The sequence below is a fragment of the Oncorhynchus masou genome, chromosome 26 (genome assembly GCF_036934945.1).
Source record: "Oncorhynchus masou masou isolate Uvic2021 chromosome 26, UVic_Omas_1.1, whole genome shotgun sequence".
NCBI classification, from domain to species: Eukaryota; Metazoa; Chordata; class Actinopteri; order Salmoniformes; family Salmonidae; genus Oncorhynchus; species Oncorhynchus masou.
The window spans coordinates 21060034-21081297 of record NC_088237.1 but is presented as its reverse complement, the minus strand read 5'-3'; the positions used below and the strand labels follow the sequence as shown (position 1 = coordinate 21081297).

The 21264-nt window shown below is 46.1% G+C and overlaps 1 protein-coding gene across 1 annotated transcript in view; it reads left to right on the top strand.

The window, feature by feature from the left end:
* LOC135515014 (membrane-associated guanylate kinase, WW and PDZ domain-containing protein 2-like) overlaps nt 1–21264 on the top strand; it is a 350442-nt gene that overhangs the window by 296436 nt on the left and 32742 nt on the right. Inside the window, 1 exon segment of the mRNA XM_064938806.1 lies at nt 4938–5627. Within this exon segment, the coding sequence (XP_064794878.1) occupies nt 4938–5627 (690 nt within the window).

The window sequence follows — 21264 nt, the reverse complement described above, 5'->3', positions numbered from 1 at the left end:
ATGGCCCTGTGTATTTATAAACTACTCTGCATGGCGCTGTGTATTTATAAACTACTCTGCATGTCCCTGTGTATTTATAAACTACTCTGCATGGCCCTGTGTATTTATAAACTACTCTGCATGTCCCTGTGTATTTATAAACTACTCTGCATGGCCCTGTGTATTTATAAACTACTCTGCATGGCCCTGTGTATTTATAAACTACTCTGCATTACTAGACTGGACCAAGTGCAGTATTTTCCCTGACTCATTCATCAGTGCTTTGACCTGGTTGTACTGTACTATAATGTACTGTAGTATACTGTACTGTAGCATACCGCACTATACTGTACAATACTATACTGTACTATACTGTACTGTATAGTGTTGGCTGATACAGTAGTTGATGGGTCATTTCAGGTCAGACTAGATGGTACATTTTACATTGTGAGATGACCATATGTTTCATGTGCCACAATATATCATGTGGAAGTATTACAATGTATGACACACTATATTGTAGCTATTCAAATTATAGCCGTCAGACCATTACTGCTTTTCCAGCTGGTAGATAGGTATTATTACTTAGGAGGTGTACAGACCATTTTCGACCAACCTTTTCTTGGCGATACTTCCTCAATTCCCGACTTGGAAGATAACGCATGTCTTCTAAACTTCCATGGATAGTTGCAGCTGGTTGAATTTAGAAAATGCTTCCTTATTAATTTAAATATTTTTTTTGTGTTCCATGATGTAATCCAACACCGCCAACTTGTCTATTTCAAATATTTTCAAATCTCATTGAGACAGGTGGATGTCCACCCCAAAATGTCTTGTGTCATGGGCGTGACTCAGAAATCAATCGTCGTGATGAGTGGCATTCACCTGTCTCGATCAATGAGAAGATTTGAAATAGACAAGATGTCAGTGTACACATTGTTTGTATTTACTTCATGGAGAAAAACCTTTAAAATGACGGAGCATTTTCTAAATTCAAACAAACCACCTGCAACTATCCATGGAAGTTTTGAAAACATGCGTTGTCTTCCAAGTCAGGAATTGAGGAAGTATAGCCAAGTAAAGGTTGCAATAATGTCCATCAGCCAGCTGGAACAGCAGTAATGGTTTGATTAGGCAATCTTTTTAATAGCTAGGTATACTATCTATTCTGTGGTCCTCCCAACGTTCTCCTCCCATCCTCTCCTCTCCTCTCATCTCCTCTCCTCTCCAGACTCAGTGGCCTAGTTAAACTGTGTTGGATTCTAGCAGCTCATCGTTAATAGAGGGAGAGAGAGAAACCAGGCCTGTGGAAGTGTGAAATTCACCATTTCAGAAGGATTTATTTGTCGCTCTCTGTCCGTGCACACACACACACACACACACACACACTCGCATTCGCACTCACACTGTACACACGGCCTCTTCTGCCTGCTTCGCTACATGGTTGCAGACCCAGAGAAATGTGTTGAGGAAAAACATATGATACCATCTCTTTCAGCGGGGACACAGTGGTTAGATGTGACACTGTATTTGTTAGAGGGAAAACACAGTATTTTTCATGTTAAAGTAAGTGACCTTATACAGTGACCTGGAATGTACAGTATTGGAGGAGGATAAAGTGACACGGTATGTGATGGGGTCCATTGACATAGCGTTGGGTTCATGCAATCAAACCAATAGCAATGTACCTTTGTTTCCACAACTAAACCCACACACGTACCCTTATCTAAAAACTTAAAGCATCTGCCTGTGAAGGGAAGCTACCTGCTATTCTTAAAGGTGACTCACCACCTGGATTCGGTCTTATGGAGCAAAATTTGAAATTGTGTATTTTACATTGGATACAAGTAGAGACTCAGAGCTACAAAATGGTGTGTCATATAGTAAAATAGTAGATCATACACTGCATTTGAGGAACAATGGGAAAGTAATTCTGCTTTGAAAGTTGATGAACTTGTAAACTCACTTTTGAGAAAATGGCCATTGAATGTTTTGGTATCTAGTGATGAGATCTTTTTTGTCTACACCCATTCAGCATCGTTCACACCCTTTTAAGCTTTAGCCCCGCCCATCTAACATGAAAACAGCCTAACCAGCTCTGCTGGCAACAATTTCATTACGCTTTTTTGCAGACGTTTATTGACATCGGCCATATTCAACAGGTGTTGTGCACTTTAGCTAAAGACATGTAGCTAGCTAGCTAGGTAAACAATGAACCTAGCTAGGTAAACAGCGTGTACGATTACACACTAACGAGCCAGCTAACGTAAGCAACAATCCAGGTAAACAACGATGAACACGGTGCCATGTCATGTCATTACTACTCTGTATGAATATGCTGGGAGCTAACTAACCAGGTTCAATGATAGCTAGCTAACATTAGGCTCTAACTATAAAAGCAAACGGCTCTGGGATACCACTAACGTCAGCCAGGGAGCCAACCAGCTAACATTAGCTAGCTAGCGAACAGTACACTTTAACTGGAAATGAAACCACTTTCTGTCAAAATTAGAAATGTGTAATATCTGAAAATGTAGCTAGCTAACGCTAGACTATCTTACTTGTATACATCATTATGCATGATGGATGGGTCTCCCTATCACGGATGCCATGCCACGGTTGCCCTTAGTTTGAAGATGTAATCCGGGGACAGGTGTTTTCTCCATCTCTTTAGCTATCATACTCTAATTCCACTGATTTCAAAGCTTGATCCTCCAGAAGTGGAGAGCAACACGTATGCAGCTCCACTACACAATACCTTTTTTTAAAAGCCGTGTTTTCTCCATCTCTTTAGCTATCATACTCTAATTCCACTGATTTCAAAGCTTGATCCTCCAGAAGTGGAGAGCAACACGTATGCAGCTCCACTACACAATACCTTTTTTTAAAAGCCGCGTTTGACACGATTACCAACACAGACTGACCAGCTCAAATAGACAAAAGCCTTCTATATGACAGACCAATCCGAACTTCTCTCTCAGCATGTCCAGCCCCCTCATTATCTCAACCAATCATGGCTAGTGGGAAGATTGCTGTCTTTTTCTGCGGCTTAACCAACAAGGCTCGTAATTTTAAACATTTATTCGTATTTACAAATGGCATACAAGTTTGTTATTAAGGCATGAAAGTTCACAGGTTCGAGAAGGCATTTTGATAAACATACTTTTTACGTTCAAACGTCTCTCTTGTGAAGTCGTGACTTGTGACAAATGCCTAGTTTCCTGAATCGGGTCACATAGAGTAAATAGCTGTTCTGCAGTGACAGCAGTGCAGTGCTGTGGGGTCAGTAGTGCAGTTGCAGTGCTGTGGTTGTCACTGTCTCATCATCAGTGCTAATGCTCTCTTTCTCACTTTCTCTCTTCATCTCTCTCACTCTCCCTCTCTCTCTTTCTCCATATCTCTCTCTCTGACGTTTTCTTTCTGTCTGTGTGTGTGTGTGTGTATGTGCCAATGGTCCAGATGGCTACTCTGTCCTGCGCCATGGACACATATGGCACCCACTGCAGTCAGACCCCCCCCCCCTACTGGGGACACTTTAACACTATGATATGATGGGATGTTCTTGGCAGGAGGAGGGTGTCTCCTGTTCCATACTGTTGAACGACCATTAGTAGAAGATAGATGTTATTAGACTTTGGAGATAGACGTGATGGGAGGGATGGAAGCATCATGGTCCTTGGTGCTAGATAGTGTGTTTCTATTGGTCAGGTCATAGTGTGGAGGTTGGAGGACATTGGTGATTTAAGACGGAGGGTAATGTGGAGTAGAGGTTCGTGATTGTTTTGAGAACAAACTAGAAGTCAAATAAAAGCGGAGGATAGAGACAGAGAGACAAAGTGTGTGTGTGTGTGGCACTGTGTGAGTGTGTTCGTATGTATGCGCCTGCATATTTGGTGTGTGAGAAAATGTGTGTGAAATCCTGCAGTGGTGTCCCTCCTCGTCACCCGTCATAAAGAATGATTTCCTGGGCCACTGCGGCCAGGGCATGATGAGGTCATGGCGCCATCATTTGTTTTCCAGGAGCGTGTGAAGCTATTGATTGTGACACCAGGGCTCCAGGCAAATGTCGTCCATATTTACCCAGATTAATTAAACAGTCCTGCTTCCGCACGTCACACTGCCTCCAGGAATACGTTAACGGGAGCTCTGTCAATATGAATCTGCATTTAAACTCTGAACGCGTTCTGTCTCCACACAAAAAGGAAATGACAATGACAGGGTATGCTAAGTAGACTGGTTCCCAGGTCTGTTTGTGCTGAGTTGCAAACGTCTATGGTAATTGTGCATACATCTCTCTCTCTCTCTCCCTCTCTCTCTCTCCTTCTCTCTCATTGGCATAATAATTATGCTTACAATTGAAAAATAATGATTGTAATTATAAACCTGGGCAGTGCGTTTTGGCGATACTGAAATTAAATATGGATGCCACCTTGTGTTCTCCCTCTTAATCAACATCCTTTGAAATCTAGAGCCGTATCTCACATGGCAGAACACAAAATACAATATTAAATTGAATACAGCACCGGAGACCGAGATATGGCACTTTGTCAGAGCGAGAGAGAGAGCTAGTGTGTATTAATTGTCAATAAATAGTTGAGTTATCTACATAGCTGAGTGTGTGTAGTGATAGGTACAATGATGAGGTGTGGCAAATCTCACTTGTTTGTCCACCACACAATTCACTGACTAGTGTATTTCTGTGCCTAATGGTTTTGTCCATTATCTGACGTCTAATTCAGGTATAATAATGCTGGAACCTATTCAATAAAATGCAACGTTCAGATTACATTTTAGATAGAAATGTAGCGTATTGATACTGAGACAAAGACAGATTCTGCATGATAAAGAACCATGCTTGTTCTACACAATATTGAATAAGCCGTATTGAACACCCTATAGGTCTTTTGTTTTTGGCAGTCTATTTGGCCTTGATTGGCTGTGTGTCTCCCCTCCTTCAGGTGATGTCATCGTGTACATCAATGACGTGTGTGTCCTGGGCACCACCCATGCCGACGTGGTCAAGCTGTTCCAGTCAGTGCCCATCGGGCAGAGTGTAACCCTGGTACTTTGCCGTGGCTACCAGCTGCCCTACGACCCCGAGGACCCGGGCGCCAGTGCCGGCGCCACCACCACCCTCCTCTCCCCCCTGGGCCTGATGGAGCAGCGCCCCCTCCTGGTCAATGGACGCTCCAACTACGACAGCTACATGGACTACATCTCGCGCACGGCACGTTTCGTCCAGGAGCACGGTGACCAACATCTCAACACCCACCACCACCATCAACCCCCTCCGCCGCCACACCCCGGCGACACCCACCTGGACGGCTCCTCCCTGACGCCCGGCGGGCCGCACGGCGAGGACTCTGTGTCCATGGCGTCATCAGGGGCGACGCAGGCGGAGCTGCTGACGCTGACCATGGTGAAGGGGGCGGAAGGGTTCGGGTTCACCATCGCAGACAGCCCTACGGGCCAGAGGGTGAAGCAGGTGCTGGAGCCCCAGGGGTGTCCTGGTCTGTGTGAGGGGGACCTGATCGTAGACATCAACCAGCAGGGAGTGCAGGGCCTCAGTCACACCCAGGTGGTGGAGCTGCTCAAGGAGTGTGCCGTCGGGGCTGAGACAAGCCTGGTCATCCAGAGGGGTGGAGGAGGTAAGAATAACCCTGGGGCCTCCATAACCGGCTGGCTACTTCCTGTCTTTCTTTCCATGTAGCAGAGCTTCTTCATATACCCATCTCTATCTCTATCTCTCTCTCTCTCTGTCTGTACAGTCATGGCCAAAGGTTTTGAGAATGACACAAATATACATTTTCACAAAGTCTGCTGCCTCAGTTTGTATGATGGCAATTTGCATATACACCAGAATGTTGTGAAGAGTGATCAGATGAATTGCAATCAATTGCAAAGTCCCTCTTTGCCATGCAAATGAACTGAATCCCCCCAAAAAACATTTCCACTGGATTTCAGCCCTGCCACAAAAGGACCAGCTGACATCATGTTAGGGATTCTCTCATTAACACAGGTGTGAGTGTTGACGAGGACAAGACTCTTTCATGCTGACTGAGTTCGAATAACAGACTGGAAGATTCAAAAGGAGGGTGGTGCTTGGAATCATTGTTCTTTCTCTGTCAACCATGGTTACCTGCAAGGAAACATGTGCCGTCATCATTGCGTTGCACAAAAAGGGCTTCACAGGCAAGGATATTGCTGCCAGTAAGATTGCACCTAAATTAACCATTTATCAGATCATCAAGAACTTCAAGGAAAGCGGTTCAATTGTTGTGAAGAAGGCTTCAGGGCACCCAAGAAAGTCCAGCAAGCGCCAGGACCGTCTCCTAAAGTTGATTCAGCTGTGGGATCGGGGCACCACCAGTACAGAGCTTGCTCAGGAATGGCAGCAGGCAGGTGTGAGTGTGTCTGCACGCACAGTGAGGCGGAAACATTTGGAGGATGGCCTTGTGGCAAGAAGGGCAGCAAAGAAGCAGCTTCTCTCCAGGGAAAACATTAGGGACAGACTGATATTCTGCAAAAGGTACAGGGATTGGACTGCTGAGGACTGGGGTAAAGACATTTTTTCTGATGAATCCCCTTTCCGATTGTGGGGGCATCCGGAAAAAAGCTTGTCTGGAGAAGACAAGGTGAGCGCTACCATCAGTACTGTGTCATGCCAACAGTAAAGCATCCAGAGACCATTCGTGTGTGGGGTTGCTTCTCAGCCAAGGGAGTGGGCTCACTCACAATTTTGCCAAAGAACACAGCCATGAATAAAGAATGGTACCAACACATCCTCCGAGAGCAACTTCTCCCAACCATCCAGGGACAGTTTGGTGACGAACAATGCCTTTTCCAGCATGATGGAGCACCTTGCCATAAGGCAAAAGTGATAACTAAGTGGTTTAGGGAACAAAACATCAATATTTTGGGTCCATGGCCAGGAAACTCCCCAGACCTTAATCCCATTGAGAACTTGTAGTCAATCCTCAAGAGGCGGGTGGACAAACAAAAACCCACAAATTCTGACCAACTCCAAGCATTGATTGTGCAAGAATGGGCTGCCCTCAGTCAGGATATGGCCCAGAAGTTAATTGACACCATGCCAGGGCGGATTGCAGAGGTCTTGAAAAAGAAGGGTCAACACTGCAAATTTTGACTCTTTGCATCAATTTCATGTAACTGTCAATAAAAGCCTTTGACACTTATGAAATGCTTGTAATTATACTTCAGTATTCCATAGTAACATCTGACAAAAATATCTAAAGACACTGAAGCAGCAAACTCTGTGGAAATGAATATTTGTGTCATTCTTGAAACTTTCTCAAAGCTCTCTCACACTGTCTTTCTCCTCCTTTTACTTCTCTCTCTCTCTTTTCCTGGTGACCTGGTCCAGGTGAGTGTGTGTGTCCTGTCTGTGTGTGTCCTGTCCTAAGACCACAGAAACCCATTATACAGTACGGCCGTGTTTGACTGACACACAGCTACTCTCACGTGATCTTTACTCTACTTTAGTTTACTTACTAGGGAGAAAAAGTGCTTACCTTCCGTTTACTCTGAAGGACTCATGTTGTGCATATTTAGCTTGCTCTCTTTCTTTGGCATCTGAACAGAGATTTTATTGATTACATTTCCTGCTTGATAAAAACGCTGACTCATTTTAAAGGTTTTTAAGTTTTTCTATTTGTACTGCGACCTTTCTTTTAGAAAAGTTTAGTATGTGTGCAGAGTCTAGACTTTTGTGTGCAGAAAATTACAGCCAAAATAAAAAGACAATGACGTGAGCAAGATATAAGCTGCTACCCTTACTAACATACTGTATACTACATACTTAGTGAGTATATACTACATACTATATACTATTAGTTCATTTTAGTATACTGTAAACGAACAGTATCCTTTCAGCGTACTAACTCTTCGCCTGTCTTCCGAAAGTTGATGCTGTTGCTATGCAACCTCTTGCTAGCTAGTTATAGCATACAAATGACTAGTTAGACATTTTATGACTTCGGATGTGTTCTTAAATTCCATCTGGAGTGCCAGAGTGTGCTCATAAATTCCGAGCTTTGTCAGATTGTCCGTTTGTAAATTCAGAGCGTTTCGCTCTCGGAGCGCACACTGGACGCCCGGGCCAAGGAGTAGGGTTGCTTTGAGGGTTCTGACCTTACAATGACAGTCAAGCACCCACGCTAACGTTGGCTAGCTTGCTAGCTACTTCCAGACACAAATGAGACCACTCTGACCATTTTACTCGCCCTTGCAGAGCTGGTTAGGCAGTTGTCATGTTATCCAGAGAGTTGGTGACTGTAACTGTGCTGCTTGCAACAATTTAAGAACTTGTTTTCCCCTAACGTTTACTGACACCAGCCATATTCAACGGGTGTTGGGCGCTCGTATATTCATTATTCTGCAAATCGGAGCGCATTTACGAAAGCACCCAAATGTCCATTGAGAGCGCACAACGACTATACCATTTAGCTCAGCTAAGAATGAAGGGAATAATCAAGTTAATAAGCGTTGGGTAGTTAGTTAGCCTATAGTTAATATACTGGCACGTTTGATGTATAAGTAGTCAACTAACGTTAGGTAGCTAGCTAACAACATACCGGTACATACTGCTGTAATGATATGCTATGTGGTTCATAAGGACAGTGTAGCTAACAAATTGTCAGCCAACATAACATGTAAGGTAACTTATTTGAATTACTTTATTACATTGCTCAACATTTTCTTAACTTTTGTCATAATTAGTTAATGCAATGAATTTGTATCCGCTCTCGTTGTACTTCGGCTGCATATTTTTTCGCAATTTTCTTCAAATCTGAAAACTGTGCCCATTTCCTGAAGAATTGCATTATGGGCCCTAAAGTACAGATATAGTGTCCTCTGCTTGTATACTTCCTATTTTGGAGAATGTAGTACGACATCTGGGAACTTTTGGCATACTAACTATATCCATACTATGACCAATAAGCATACTATATACTCAATTCACATCACAAATAGTACGGTTAGTGCAGTTAGTATGAGTGCTCGAACAGCTCTAGAGTGTAGATCTATTCTATGTGTGCTATTTCTATGCTTCCTGTTCTTAAGTTTAGTTTTAGCCTCTTTCACTTTCGGTTTTGTACACCAAAAACTATAGTTATGGAAAATATATTTCATAGCTGTTTAGATGGTACAATGATTCACTACACAATGACTGCTTGTTTTGTCACATAAACTGTAATAAGGCAAATTACTAGAATTTTTGCAACCAGGAAATGTTGGAGCGATTTCTGCATATTGCAACTTTTTAAGATTTTATTTGGAACCCAATAGCACTGTGGTCACCTATTACATTTCCTGCTTGATAAAAACACTGACTCATTTTCAAGGTGTCTGTTTTCTATTTGCTCTGCAACCTTTCTTTTAGAAAAGTATGTAAGACTTTTGTGTGCAGAGAATTACAGCGTGAAATAAATAGACGATGACCTATATAGAATGTTAACAAGCCACCGCTAGTTGCTAATTCGCGCTACCGTGCTTTTATTTCTGTCGTGTTTGTCTGAGAGAAAGGCCTGCTTACAGACAACATGTAACAGGCTGCTTACAGACAACATGTAACAGGCTGCTAACAGGCAACATGTAACAGGCTGCTAACAGACAACATGTAACAGGCTGCTAACAGACAACATGTAACAGGCTGCTAACAGGCAACATGTAACAGGCTGCTAACAGGCAACATGTAACAGGCAGCTAACAGGCAACATGTAACAGGCTGCTAACAGACAACATGTAACAGGCAGCTAACAGGCAACATGTAACAGGCTGCTAACAGACAACATGTAACAGGCAGCTAACAGGCAACATGTAACAGGCTGCTAACAGACAACATGTAACAGGCTGCTAACAGACAACATGTAACAGGCTGCTAACAGGCAACATGTAACAGGCTGCTAACAGACAACATGTAACAGGCTGCTAACAGGCAACATGTAACAGGCAACATGTAGGCTGCTAACAGACAACATGTAACAGGCTGCTAACAGACAACATGTAACAGGCTGCTAACAGGCAACATGTAACAGGCTGCTAACAGGCAACATGTAACAGGCTGCTAACAGACAACATGTAACAGGCTGCTAACAGGCAACATGTAACAGGCTGCTAACAGACAACATGTAACAGGCTGCTAACAGACAACATGTAACAGGCTGCTAACAGGCAACATGTAACAGGCTGCTAACAGAACAACATGTAACGGTAACAGGCTGCTAACAGACAACATGTGAACAGGCTGCTAACAGGCAACATGTAACAGGCTGCTAACAGACAACATGTAACAGGCTGCTAACAGACAACATGTAACAGGCTGCTAACAGGCAACATGTAACAGGCTGCTAACAGACAACATGTAACAGGCTGCTAACAGACAACATGTAACAGGCTGCTAACAGACAACATGTAACAGGCTGCTAACAGACAACATGTAACAGGCTGCTAACAGGCAACATGTAACGGGCTGCTAACAGACAACATGTAACAGGCTGCTAACAGGCTAGTCATCTTTATCTGAGTAATACTATGATTCTCCTCTTGTTTCCTCAAGGAGGATTGGAGTGTTGTATTGTATAGAGGATCACATCAGATAGATCAGTTATATGAATGCTGTGCTTATACAGGTATATTACTTGGGCTAGAATTGGGGTGGGAAATCTGGTACAATTGTATATGGAACTCAATGTCATTGGTCAAAGTCAGAAAATTGTCCCTTTCTAATATAAGGTAGAAACCCTCTACTTGATGGACCTTGTTTAATGTGACATCAGTATGGTTTTGTATCATTCAGGGTAGAGAGACAGAGGGATCCCATCCACCGTAGAGGTTAATAGCAGGACATGAGTTGTAGTTAAGCCTGCTGTGATCAGGAAGCTTCCATTAATCCTCCTGCCCTATTGAAGTGTGGAGTCAGTGATTACAATAATGCCCCACAATGACTCAGCTATTACACTGCCCCCCCCCCACACACACACACACACACACACCCCGTCAATAATTGTTGATCAACTGGTAGAAGACTCATAGTCAGAGAGCCAGGCAGATAGCTCTATGGTGACTAACTTACAGAGAAAGGTCAATGTAATTTTAGGAATTGATTTACTGTCAGTTGCACATTTCTTTCTTTATTAGGCTGGCATGTAATCCAGGGCCCCACAGAGCACATGTGAACAGAATGAAAAACAGAGGGAAGGAGGAAGCAGGGGAATGGAGGAGAGAAGAAAGCAGAAGATGTGAGACCAGGAAGTGGAGAAAGGGATTGGGTGCTGAGAGGGTTAAGTCACTTTTGTATCATGAGGGATGCCCAATACACACACACACACACACACACAGAAAGAGAGCCTCCCATCTGTGTGGTAGTCGGACCCTGGCAGTCGAGCAGAGCTGGAGGTCAAAAGGAGTGCGCTCTGCTAGAAGTGCTGCCTGCTGGCCCATGAAGCAGCTAGCTAACTGATGTAGATTTAGTCACATTACATCAAACCCACTTAGCACCATTTAGCTCCTCCACGCCACCACCCTGAGACAGAACGCCACAGTGGAACGTTTGTTTGTCGGACATCTTGTGACAGACAGGCGGTGAAGTTGAAAGGTCATAGTAGTCACTTGACACGATTCAGTCTGTTTCAAACATGGCCGTCACCCCCCCACCCATACCACATTGACTGGGGATGCAGTCATAAACTCATTTTTCTTCCATTAGGATTTTTTCAGTGATTGAATTGGAATTTCAATTCACCTCATGTCCTAACTTGAACTGAATTGGAATGGAAATGACCTCAACCCCTGCAGCCAATAGCTCACACTCCCTCCCGGCTCTCAGATCTTAACTTCTGTTGCTTCGGGTGAAAACAGAAAAAATATCTTTCCATCCCTTCAAACCAATCAGGGATGAGAGCTTCCAGCGTTTAGCCAGGCCATTACGGCCTTAATAAAACTGTCACCATTCCATTGAAATGATGTTCCAGCTCTTAATGCCCAGCGATTTGGCTGGGCTGTCAGGGAACTGGACCCAGGCCATACATTCTAATTAAAATGGCCCCTGTCTTGGTCCCTGAGGACCTGTGCCTCCACTCGACTCACTGCCCAGAGAGAGAGTATAGAGGTGATCGCCAATGTCTGTCTGTCTCACCACATTACACATAACTAGCAAACACATCCTCTCTTCTCATTGACTCTCAAATGGCTTGTTTGTGTCATGGCACATACACACAGACACACACATACACACAGCTCATCTATTTGGTGAACACTCTCAAACTGCGAGAGAGAGCAGAGGGAGGACTAGCTAACTTGTTGATTATGCATTGGCTCTGTCCATTGTGCAGCAGTGTGTGTATGAGCGTGCGTGTGTGTGTGTGCGGTGGGGCCAGATGGTTGTGTGGCTAGCACTGGCATGCGGCTCATCTAATAACAGTCAGACGGCTCCAGACTTGTCTACAGTCTACCACCTCCCAGCCTCACAACACACTGAGACAGCACCATCTGGTGGATGTGTTTAGTACTGACACACTCTGTCACCAGAGATGGAAGCTGCGACAACCTTATTATTAAACGTTCATCTCTTTCACACACACACACTCATAAGTTCTTGTCCGTGTAGAGCCTCACGGCACAGTTGTGGCTCTTTTATGGCGGGTTGCCGTGCCAACCCCTCCATTAAAGGCAGAGACAGCGTTAGTGAGATCCTAAATGATCAGTGGGGGCTGAGTTACGCCACAGCAGCTCTGTCTGTCAGAGGATGGCCACAGGCCTCACTAACTAGGAAGAGGGAGAGCTCTTATCTCTGGGAGCAATTGACTATTGAGATGTATGATTTTAGAGAGGGCCCAGCACTCTGTGCGTGTGCCTGCTTACTTGTGTGCGATTGCGTGTGTGTGTGCTCTTGTTTGTGTATGATGTAGCCTGGTTGCACGTTGTCATGGTCACCAGTACTCAACGGATGAGCGTTGCCGTGAAAGTTGCAACCACTGTCACTGTGTGGAGGCTTCATTGAATGTGTCTTTTTTTATAGTATTTGAAATGACGTTAGTGATCATCATTGCTAAATGGTAGCAGAAACATATATATTAGCTGTACATGCACTGTGGGTGTAATGTCTGTGTTTACATCGTGCCTCTAGCTCATAGCTTTCTGCTGTTCATGTCATATAGTTGTTCATTATTGCTTCATGGTTTGCTACTTCATAACTACCTCATGACAGCTAAATGTATGTTTTCAGTGCAGTCACGTGAGTTTGCAATGTGAATGTGAATGTGCGTGAGCGTGTGTTTGTTCGTGCGTGTGTGTGTATGTGTGTGTGTGTTCATCCATGTGTATGTCTTCACTTGTATTGGTATCAATTCCCATAATGCTCATCATCAGGAATGGAGGAGGTCCACACCGTTTACTCTCTCCTCCATGGATCAGAAACGGACTCACTTACCATCCCTAACATCCAGTGAATTACGCGTGATCACTTTTAAACGGTCCTGTTCTCCTAATAAAGTTAAGATATTCAGCCATCCCTTCAACTCCCCGCTGACTCCTGGCCTGTTTCTGCCAATACAAATAGCCGACGTGCCTCTCACCAGTGCCACTAATTAGCGAGTGTGCTGCAGACACCCTCATTAAGGCCTATCTACACCATTACCCAAGCTGCCTTCAACACTAATTGGAGGATTTCAGACATGTCCGTTTAGTGTGCCTCGACGTGGCAGGATTGTGAAGTTCACATACGTTTGCCCACCCATCAGCAGAAACCCATATGTATACATACACAGTATACAAATACTCATACACCCATACATGGTCAATAGCTGTTTACTGGTCGAGTACACTCTCTCACTGAGGTTTTCTCTTGACGGTTGCTGCCAGTGTGTGAGTCATTCTTGTCTTTCTTGCTCACTTGGCCTGTCCTGTTCCCTCCTGTTCCCTCCTAATGGTCTTTAAGATGGCTATATCTTCCTCCAGGCTGGACCAGAGATGACTATCACAACGAAGAGAGAGAGAAGGGAGGGATGGAGAGTCTTTGAATCAATGAGCGCCGCCCAGCAACACAGGCATTATTCAGCACACAGCCAGACAGTGATTCATTGGCTAACAGCAAGAGGCGCTAGAGCAGGTTGCCTGCCAGACCAGCACAGTGCTGAACAGCAACAGCCATGTTCACAGCTCTGTCTCCACCAACATGCACCATGCAGAGCTGAGCCAATCCAGAACTGCCCTGTGCCGCTGCAGGAATCCTTGGCCAAACAGAATGGCCCTAGGAGAGAGGAACAGGAAGAGAGAGGGAGGTGGGAGAGATATCCAAATGGCTTATGGGTGAGCAGCCAGGTCAGATCCCAGCGGGGCTGGAAGAGGTTAGACACATTTACTAGGGTTGAGTGGTGCTAAGATCACTTTCATTGAGTAAGGGGTTAAGGCTTCACAAAAGTGTGTAGCGAGTCTAAGTAGGGTGCTTAACCTGGATCGGCTCAACGGCTCCATTGACAAAACTAGGCCCTTTTATTTGGAGTGTGTTTAAAGCGTGCGATTAAAGTGTGATTCTATTATGCGAGTAATAGGGACAATGATTGGGTTGTGAGCTGTAATGTGGATTGAAGCATGGAGTTTTCTCTCTGCACATCGTTTCTACTGTTCCTCAGCTGGATGTGTGTTGGTACTGTATTGAACACGTGAGGGAACATGAAACCAGCATGCAACAAAATCAAAATCAATTTTCATGCGGCAGATATTATTTAAAGTAGCTAACCGTCCCTGCGGGCTCTATGTATATTCATAAGCTATACAAGATTCCATCAAATCGTAGTGTTATCCAAATCTCATTTAAATAATGACATGGCCTGCTGTTAGCCTGGCGGTGTGATATTATAGTGCTCTTCACTGTTGTGAGTGTGTGTGTGCGTGCAGTGTATCTGTGTGTGTGCACGTTGTGCGTGTATACACGTGTGCAGGTGTGTTGTGTCATGTTGGAAGTACCTACATCTACATAGGGTCTCGTATGGCTCTGATTCAATCAACTCATTAACTGTACGGGGACAGCACTAAGTCCCATTATATGTTACTGATTCATTTAGCATAGAGCTCTTTCGCCGTAGACAGAAAATATGCCAGCCCTCTCAGCTGACAGTCACACTTTACATCAGACATTTATCATTTTTATTCTAATCAGCAAGTGATTCAAACCTCAGCCAGCCAATCAATTAATCAAGATAGAAAAGGTCAGCAGTACTTTAGCCCTCAAGCCCCCAAATTCAGTATCCCTTCCTTAATACAATATACACTACCTGATATCCAGAGGGGCATTAGGACCATGGGTAGGCCCAGTTGTTTAGTGCTCCACCTTGGTTATCGATTAGGTGCCACAGGAAACTGCAATGGGTCAGAATGGTCTCATTGGAGCAGAAGAGTCACAGTAAAACTGGCGGGCAGCACGGTCCTATTCTCTCTGGTCATTACATTCTCCTGTCTCGCTGCTCTAACATGATCCTGTCTCGCTGCTCTAACATGATCCTGTCTCGCTGCTCTAACATGATCCTGTCTCGCTGCTCTAACATGATCCTGTCTCGCTGCTCTAACATTCTCCTGTCTCGCTGCTCTAACATGATCCTGTCTCGCTGCTCTAACATGATCCTGTCTCGCTGCTCTAACATGGTCCTATCCCGCTGCTCTAACATGATCCTGTCTCGCTGCTCTAACATGGTCCTATCCCACTGCTCTAACATGATCCTGTCTCGCTGCTCTAACATGGTCCTATCCCACTGCTCTAACATGATCCTGTCTCGCTGCTCTAACATGATCCTGTCTCGCTGCTCTAACATGATCCTGTCTCGCTGCTCTAACATGATCCTGTCCCGCTGCTCTTACCGGATCCTGTCCCGCTGCTCTTACCTGATCCTGTCCCGCTGCTCTAACATGATCCTGTCCCGCTGCTCTTACCTGATCCTGTCCCGCTGCTCTTACCTGATCCTGTCCCGCTGCTCTAACATGTCCCGCTGCTCTTATCCTGTCCCGCTGCTCTTACCTGATCCTGTCCCGCTGCTCTAACATGGTCCTGTCCCACTGCTCTAACATGATCCTGTCCCGCTGCTCTTACCTGATCCTGTCCCGCTGCTCTAACATGGTCCTGTCCCGCTGCTCTAACATGATCCTGTCCCGCCTGCCCGCTAACATGGTCCTGTCCCACTGCTCTAACATGATCCTGTCCCGCTGCTCTTACCTGATCCTGTCCCGCTGCTCTAACATGGTCCTGTCCCACTGCTCTAACATGGTCCTGTCTCGCTGCTCTAACATGATCCTGTCCCGCTGCTCTTACATGATCCTGTCCCGCTGCTCTAACATGATCCTGTCCCGCTGCTCTTACCTGATCCTGTCCCGCTGCTCTAACATGATCCTGTCCCGCTGCTCTAACATGATCCTGTCCTGCTGCTCTAACATGATCCTGTCCCGCTGCTCTTACCTGATCCTGTCCCGCTGCTCTAACATGATCCTGTCTCGCTGCTCTAACATGATCCTGTCTCGCTGCTCTAACATGGTCCTATCCCACTGCTCTAACATGATCCTGTCTCGCTGCTCTAACATGGTCCTATCCCACTGCTCTAACATGATCCTGTCTCGCTGCTCTAACATGGTCCTATCCCACTGCTCTAACATGATCCTGTCTCGCTGCTCTAACATGATCCTGTCTCGCTGCTCTAACATGATCCTGTCCCGCTGCTCTTACCGGATCCTGTCCCGCTGCTCTTACCTGATCCTGTCCCGCTGCTCTAACATGATCCTGTCCCGCTGCTCTTACATGATCCTGTCCCGCTGCTCTAACATGATCCTGTCCCGCTGCTCTAACATGGTCCTGTCCCACTGCTCTAACATGATCCTGTCCCGCTGCTCTTACCTGATCCTGTCCCTCTGCTCTAACATGGTCCTGTCCCACTGCTCTAACATGATCCTGTCTCGCTGCTCTAACATGATCCTGTCCCGCTGCTCTAACCTGATCCTGTCCCGCTGCTCTAACATGGTCCTGTCCCACTGCTCTAACATGATCCTGTCCCGCTGCTCTTACCTGATCCTGTCCCGCTGCTCTAACATGGTCCTGTCCCGCTGCTCTTACCTGATCCTGTCCCGCTGCTCTTACATGATCCTGTCCCGCTGCTCTAACATGATCCTGTCCCGCTGCTCTTACCTGATCCTGTCTCGCTGCTCTAACATGGTCCTGTCCCACTGCTCTAACATGGTCCTGTCTCGCTGCTCTAACATGGTCCTGTCCCGCTGCTCTAACATGGTCCTGTCCCGCTGCTCTAAATGATCCTGTCCCGTGCTCTTAACTGATCCTGTCTCGCTGCTCTAACATGGTCCTGTCCCGCTGCTCTAACATGATCCTGTCCCGCTGCTCTAACATGATCCTGTCCCGCTGCTCTAACATGATCCTGTCCCGCTGCTCTAACATGATCCTGTCCCACTGCTCTAACATGATCCTGTCCCGCTGCTCTAACATGATCCTGTCCCGCTGCTCTAACATGATCCTGTCCCGCTGCTCTAACATGATCCTGTCCCGCTGCTCTAACATGGTCCTGTCCCACTGCTCTAACATGATCCTGTCCCGCTGCTCTTACCTGATCCTGTCTCGCTGCTCTAACATGGTCCTGTCCCACTGCTCTAACATGGTCCTGTCCCACTGCTCTAACATGATCCTGTCCCGCTGCTCTAACATGATCCTGTCCCTCTGCTCTAACTGATCCTGTCCCGCTGCTCTAACATGATCCTGTCCCACTGCTCTAACATGATCCTGTCCCGCTGCTCTAACATGATCCTGTCCCGCTGCTCTAACATGATCCTGTCCCACTGCTCTAACATGATCCTGTCCCACTGCTCTAACATGGTCCTGTCCCGCTGCTCTAACATGATCCTGTCCCGTGCTCTTAACTGATCCTGTCTCGCTGCTCTAACATGGTCCTGTCCCACTGCTCTAACATGGTCCTGTCCCACTGCTCTAACATGGTCCTGTCCCGCTGCTCTAACATGATCCTGTCCGCTGCTCTAACATGGTCCTGTCCCGCTGCTCTAACATGATCCTGTCCCGCTGCTCTAACATGATCCTGTCCCGCTGCTCTTACCTGATCCTGTCCCGCTGCTCTAACATGATCCTGTCCCACTGCTCTAACATGGTCCTGTCCCGCTGCTCTTACATGGTCCTGTCCCGCTGCTCTAACATGGTCCTGTCCAAGTGCTCTTACATGGTCCTGTCCCAAAGCTCTTACATGGTCCTGTCCCAATACTCTTACATGGTCCTGTCCCGCTGCTCTTACATGGTCCTGTCCCGCTGCTCTTACATGGTCCTGTCCCACTGCTCTTACACGGTCCTGCCCCAATGCTCTTACATGGTCCTGTCCCGCTGCTCTTACATGGTCCTGTCCCACTGCTCTTACACGGTTCTGCCCCAATGCTCTAACATGGTCCTGTCCCAGTGCTCTTACATGGTCCTGTCCCGCTGCTCTAACATGGTCCTGTCACGCTGCTCTAACATGGTCCTGTCCCACTGCTCTTACATGGTCCTGTCCCGCTGCTCTAACATGGTCCTGCCCCACTGCTCTAACATGGTCCTGCCCCAGTGCTCTTACATGGTCCTGTCCCAATACTCTTACATAGTCCTGTCCCACTGCTCTTACATGGTCCTGTCCCACTGCTCTAACATGGTCCTGCCCCAGTGCTCTTACATGGTCCTGTCCCAATACTCTTACATGGTCCTGTCCCACTGCTCTTACATGGTCCTGTCCCACTGCTCTAACATGGTCCTGTCCCACTGCTCTAACATGGTCCTGCCCCAGTGCTCTTACATGGTCCTGTCCCAATACTCTTACATGGTCCTGTCCCACTGCTCTTACATGGTCCTGTCCCACTGCTCTAACATGGTCCTGTCCCGCTGCTCTTACATGGTCCTGTCCCGCTGCTCTTGCATGGTCCTGTCCCATTGCTCAGTGACAAATGACTCACTTCAGACATCTCTACTCTATCAGATCTCCAGGTTGAATGTCATCATTGCAAGTATTATGCACTGTAGGTGGCGTACTGTACTACGAGTTCTGTAGGCCAATGATAACGTGACCTGTCAGGGTTAACTTGCAGATGTGGCGCTAGCTCAGATCCCTGCACTGAACTATAAAATTGGTTCTACTGTACCAGGCAAACTAAATTGATAGCAGGTCATCCTAAGAGCACTCGTTTTGATTGACCTTGTTTTGAGAAAGTGAAGAGAGTCAGTTTTCATTCAAAAACAGGCCTGCCGTCTGAACGCTCTCTCATGTGTCACCCAGTAATGTGGCTTCTTTCTCATCTGTATATATGTTGTGCCTGTGCTGATAGAGCTGTCCCAAAAAAAGAATTGGATTTGAGAATTGTTAAAGTCGTTGCTGATAAGCTGCTGTAATTTCTCCCCATCTATAAAAATCTTTATTCTAGCCGTGGATCTGTGCAAGGCAAGCTCCAGTCAGATTGATGACTCACTGAGAGAGACTGATAGTTTGCAAATATGTCTTCTCTGTCGCTTCATCTCTCTCCCTTCCTCCATCCTCTACCACCCCCTCTCTTTTGTTGATCCCTTTCCATTTCTGCTGTGCCACTCGTTGGTGATGGAGGGCATGTTTACGGTGTGATTGCGCCCTTAAAAAGAGACTAGCGCTGGGAAGCCTCCTGGCATGTAACGCAGGCAGCCACTCGCTAATTCGATCCTCGACGATTTGCATCCACAACGTTCTGTTCCTGGAGGGGCTGAAAATTGAATAGAGTAGACAGACAGTCTGTTGTTTGTTTGTTGTTTGTTTGTTGTTTATTACGTTCCTCCCTGTTTCTCCGGGGGCGCCGGTGTGGAGTGAATGGTTTGGGCCGTATGTGTTATGAAGCTGGGTCTTTTGATGTGAGACTGCTGCCTTGCGTTGCATAGCTCTGTGTGTGAACACTGGCTGAGTACCGCTGAAACTCCTGCATTCTGTTACACTCTGTTTGTTGTGATCATGTGTTCTAGGCTGAAGTAGAATGTGGAATGTTGTCATTTGCTGAGTAAATGTTGGCTGGGCCTGTTTAAATGGCAGTGATGGTGGTAGGGACTCGCCCTTCCCCTTCGGTGTGGACTGATAGGAGCTGTAGCTTCCACCATATTATTTACAGCTTACAGATGGGTGTATGTTCATGCTCAGGGGAGGGGTATGGGGGGTGAAGTGGGTTCTGTTTTCCCATATTATTTACAGCTTACAGATGGGTTCTGTTTTCCCCATATTATTTACAGCTTACAGATGGGTGTATGTTCATGCTCAGGGGAGGGGTAGGGGGCGAAGTGGGTTCTGTTTTCCCATGGGGGTGTATGTTCATGCTCAGGGGAGGGGTGGGTTCTGTTTTCCCATATTATTTACAGCTTACAGATGGGTGTATGTTCATGCTCAGGGGAGGGGTATGGGGGGCGAAGTGGGTTCTGTTTTCCCATATTATTTACAGCTTACAGATGGGTGTATGTTCATGCTCAGGGGAGGGGTATGGGGGGCGAAGTGGGTTCTGTTTTCCCATATTATTTACAGCTTACAGATGGGTGTATGGGGAGGGGAGGGGTATGGGGGGCGAAGTGGGTTCTGTTTTCCCATATTATTTACAGCTTACAGATGGGTGTATGTTCATGCTCAGGGGAGGGGTATGGGGCGCGAAGTGGGTTCTGTTTTCCCATATTATTTACAGCTTACAGATGGGTGTATGGGGAGGGGAGGGGTATGGGGGGCGAAGTGGGTTCTGTTTTCCCATATTATTTACAGCTTACAGATGGGTGTATGTTCATGCTCAGGAGAGGGTATGGGGGGCGAAGTGGGTTCTGTTTTCCCATTGAAAACACATGACCTACTCCTAATATAGTCAATTCATTCACACTACCCTCCGGCCAAAATCATCCCAAAACGTTGCACATTCACACAGCGCCTCTGGTACGCCTTCAATCAGTCCATGTTGATATATTAGAAGTAGACACCTTTACCTGGAATATGAATATTTACCCGAGAAACAGTTGGAGCCCTCTGGCCTGGCAGTATGTGGTCCAAGCACAGTGGTGTTGTGATATGTCATCACCCCGCACACATGCTGTGACTGTTGTGACTACAGTTCCCTGAATGATTCAATACAAGGCAGAGGTCCATACGACTGCTAAAAAATGATGTAATTAAGTGCATGCAATTACTTCCTAAAACCACACAATTACAGGACCTACACGGCTCTGTACACTGTAGTGCAGTGAGATTCAAAGTCGGGGTC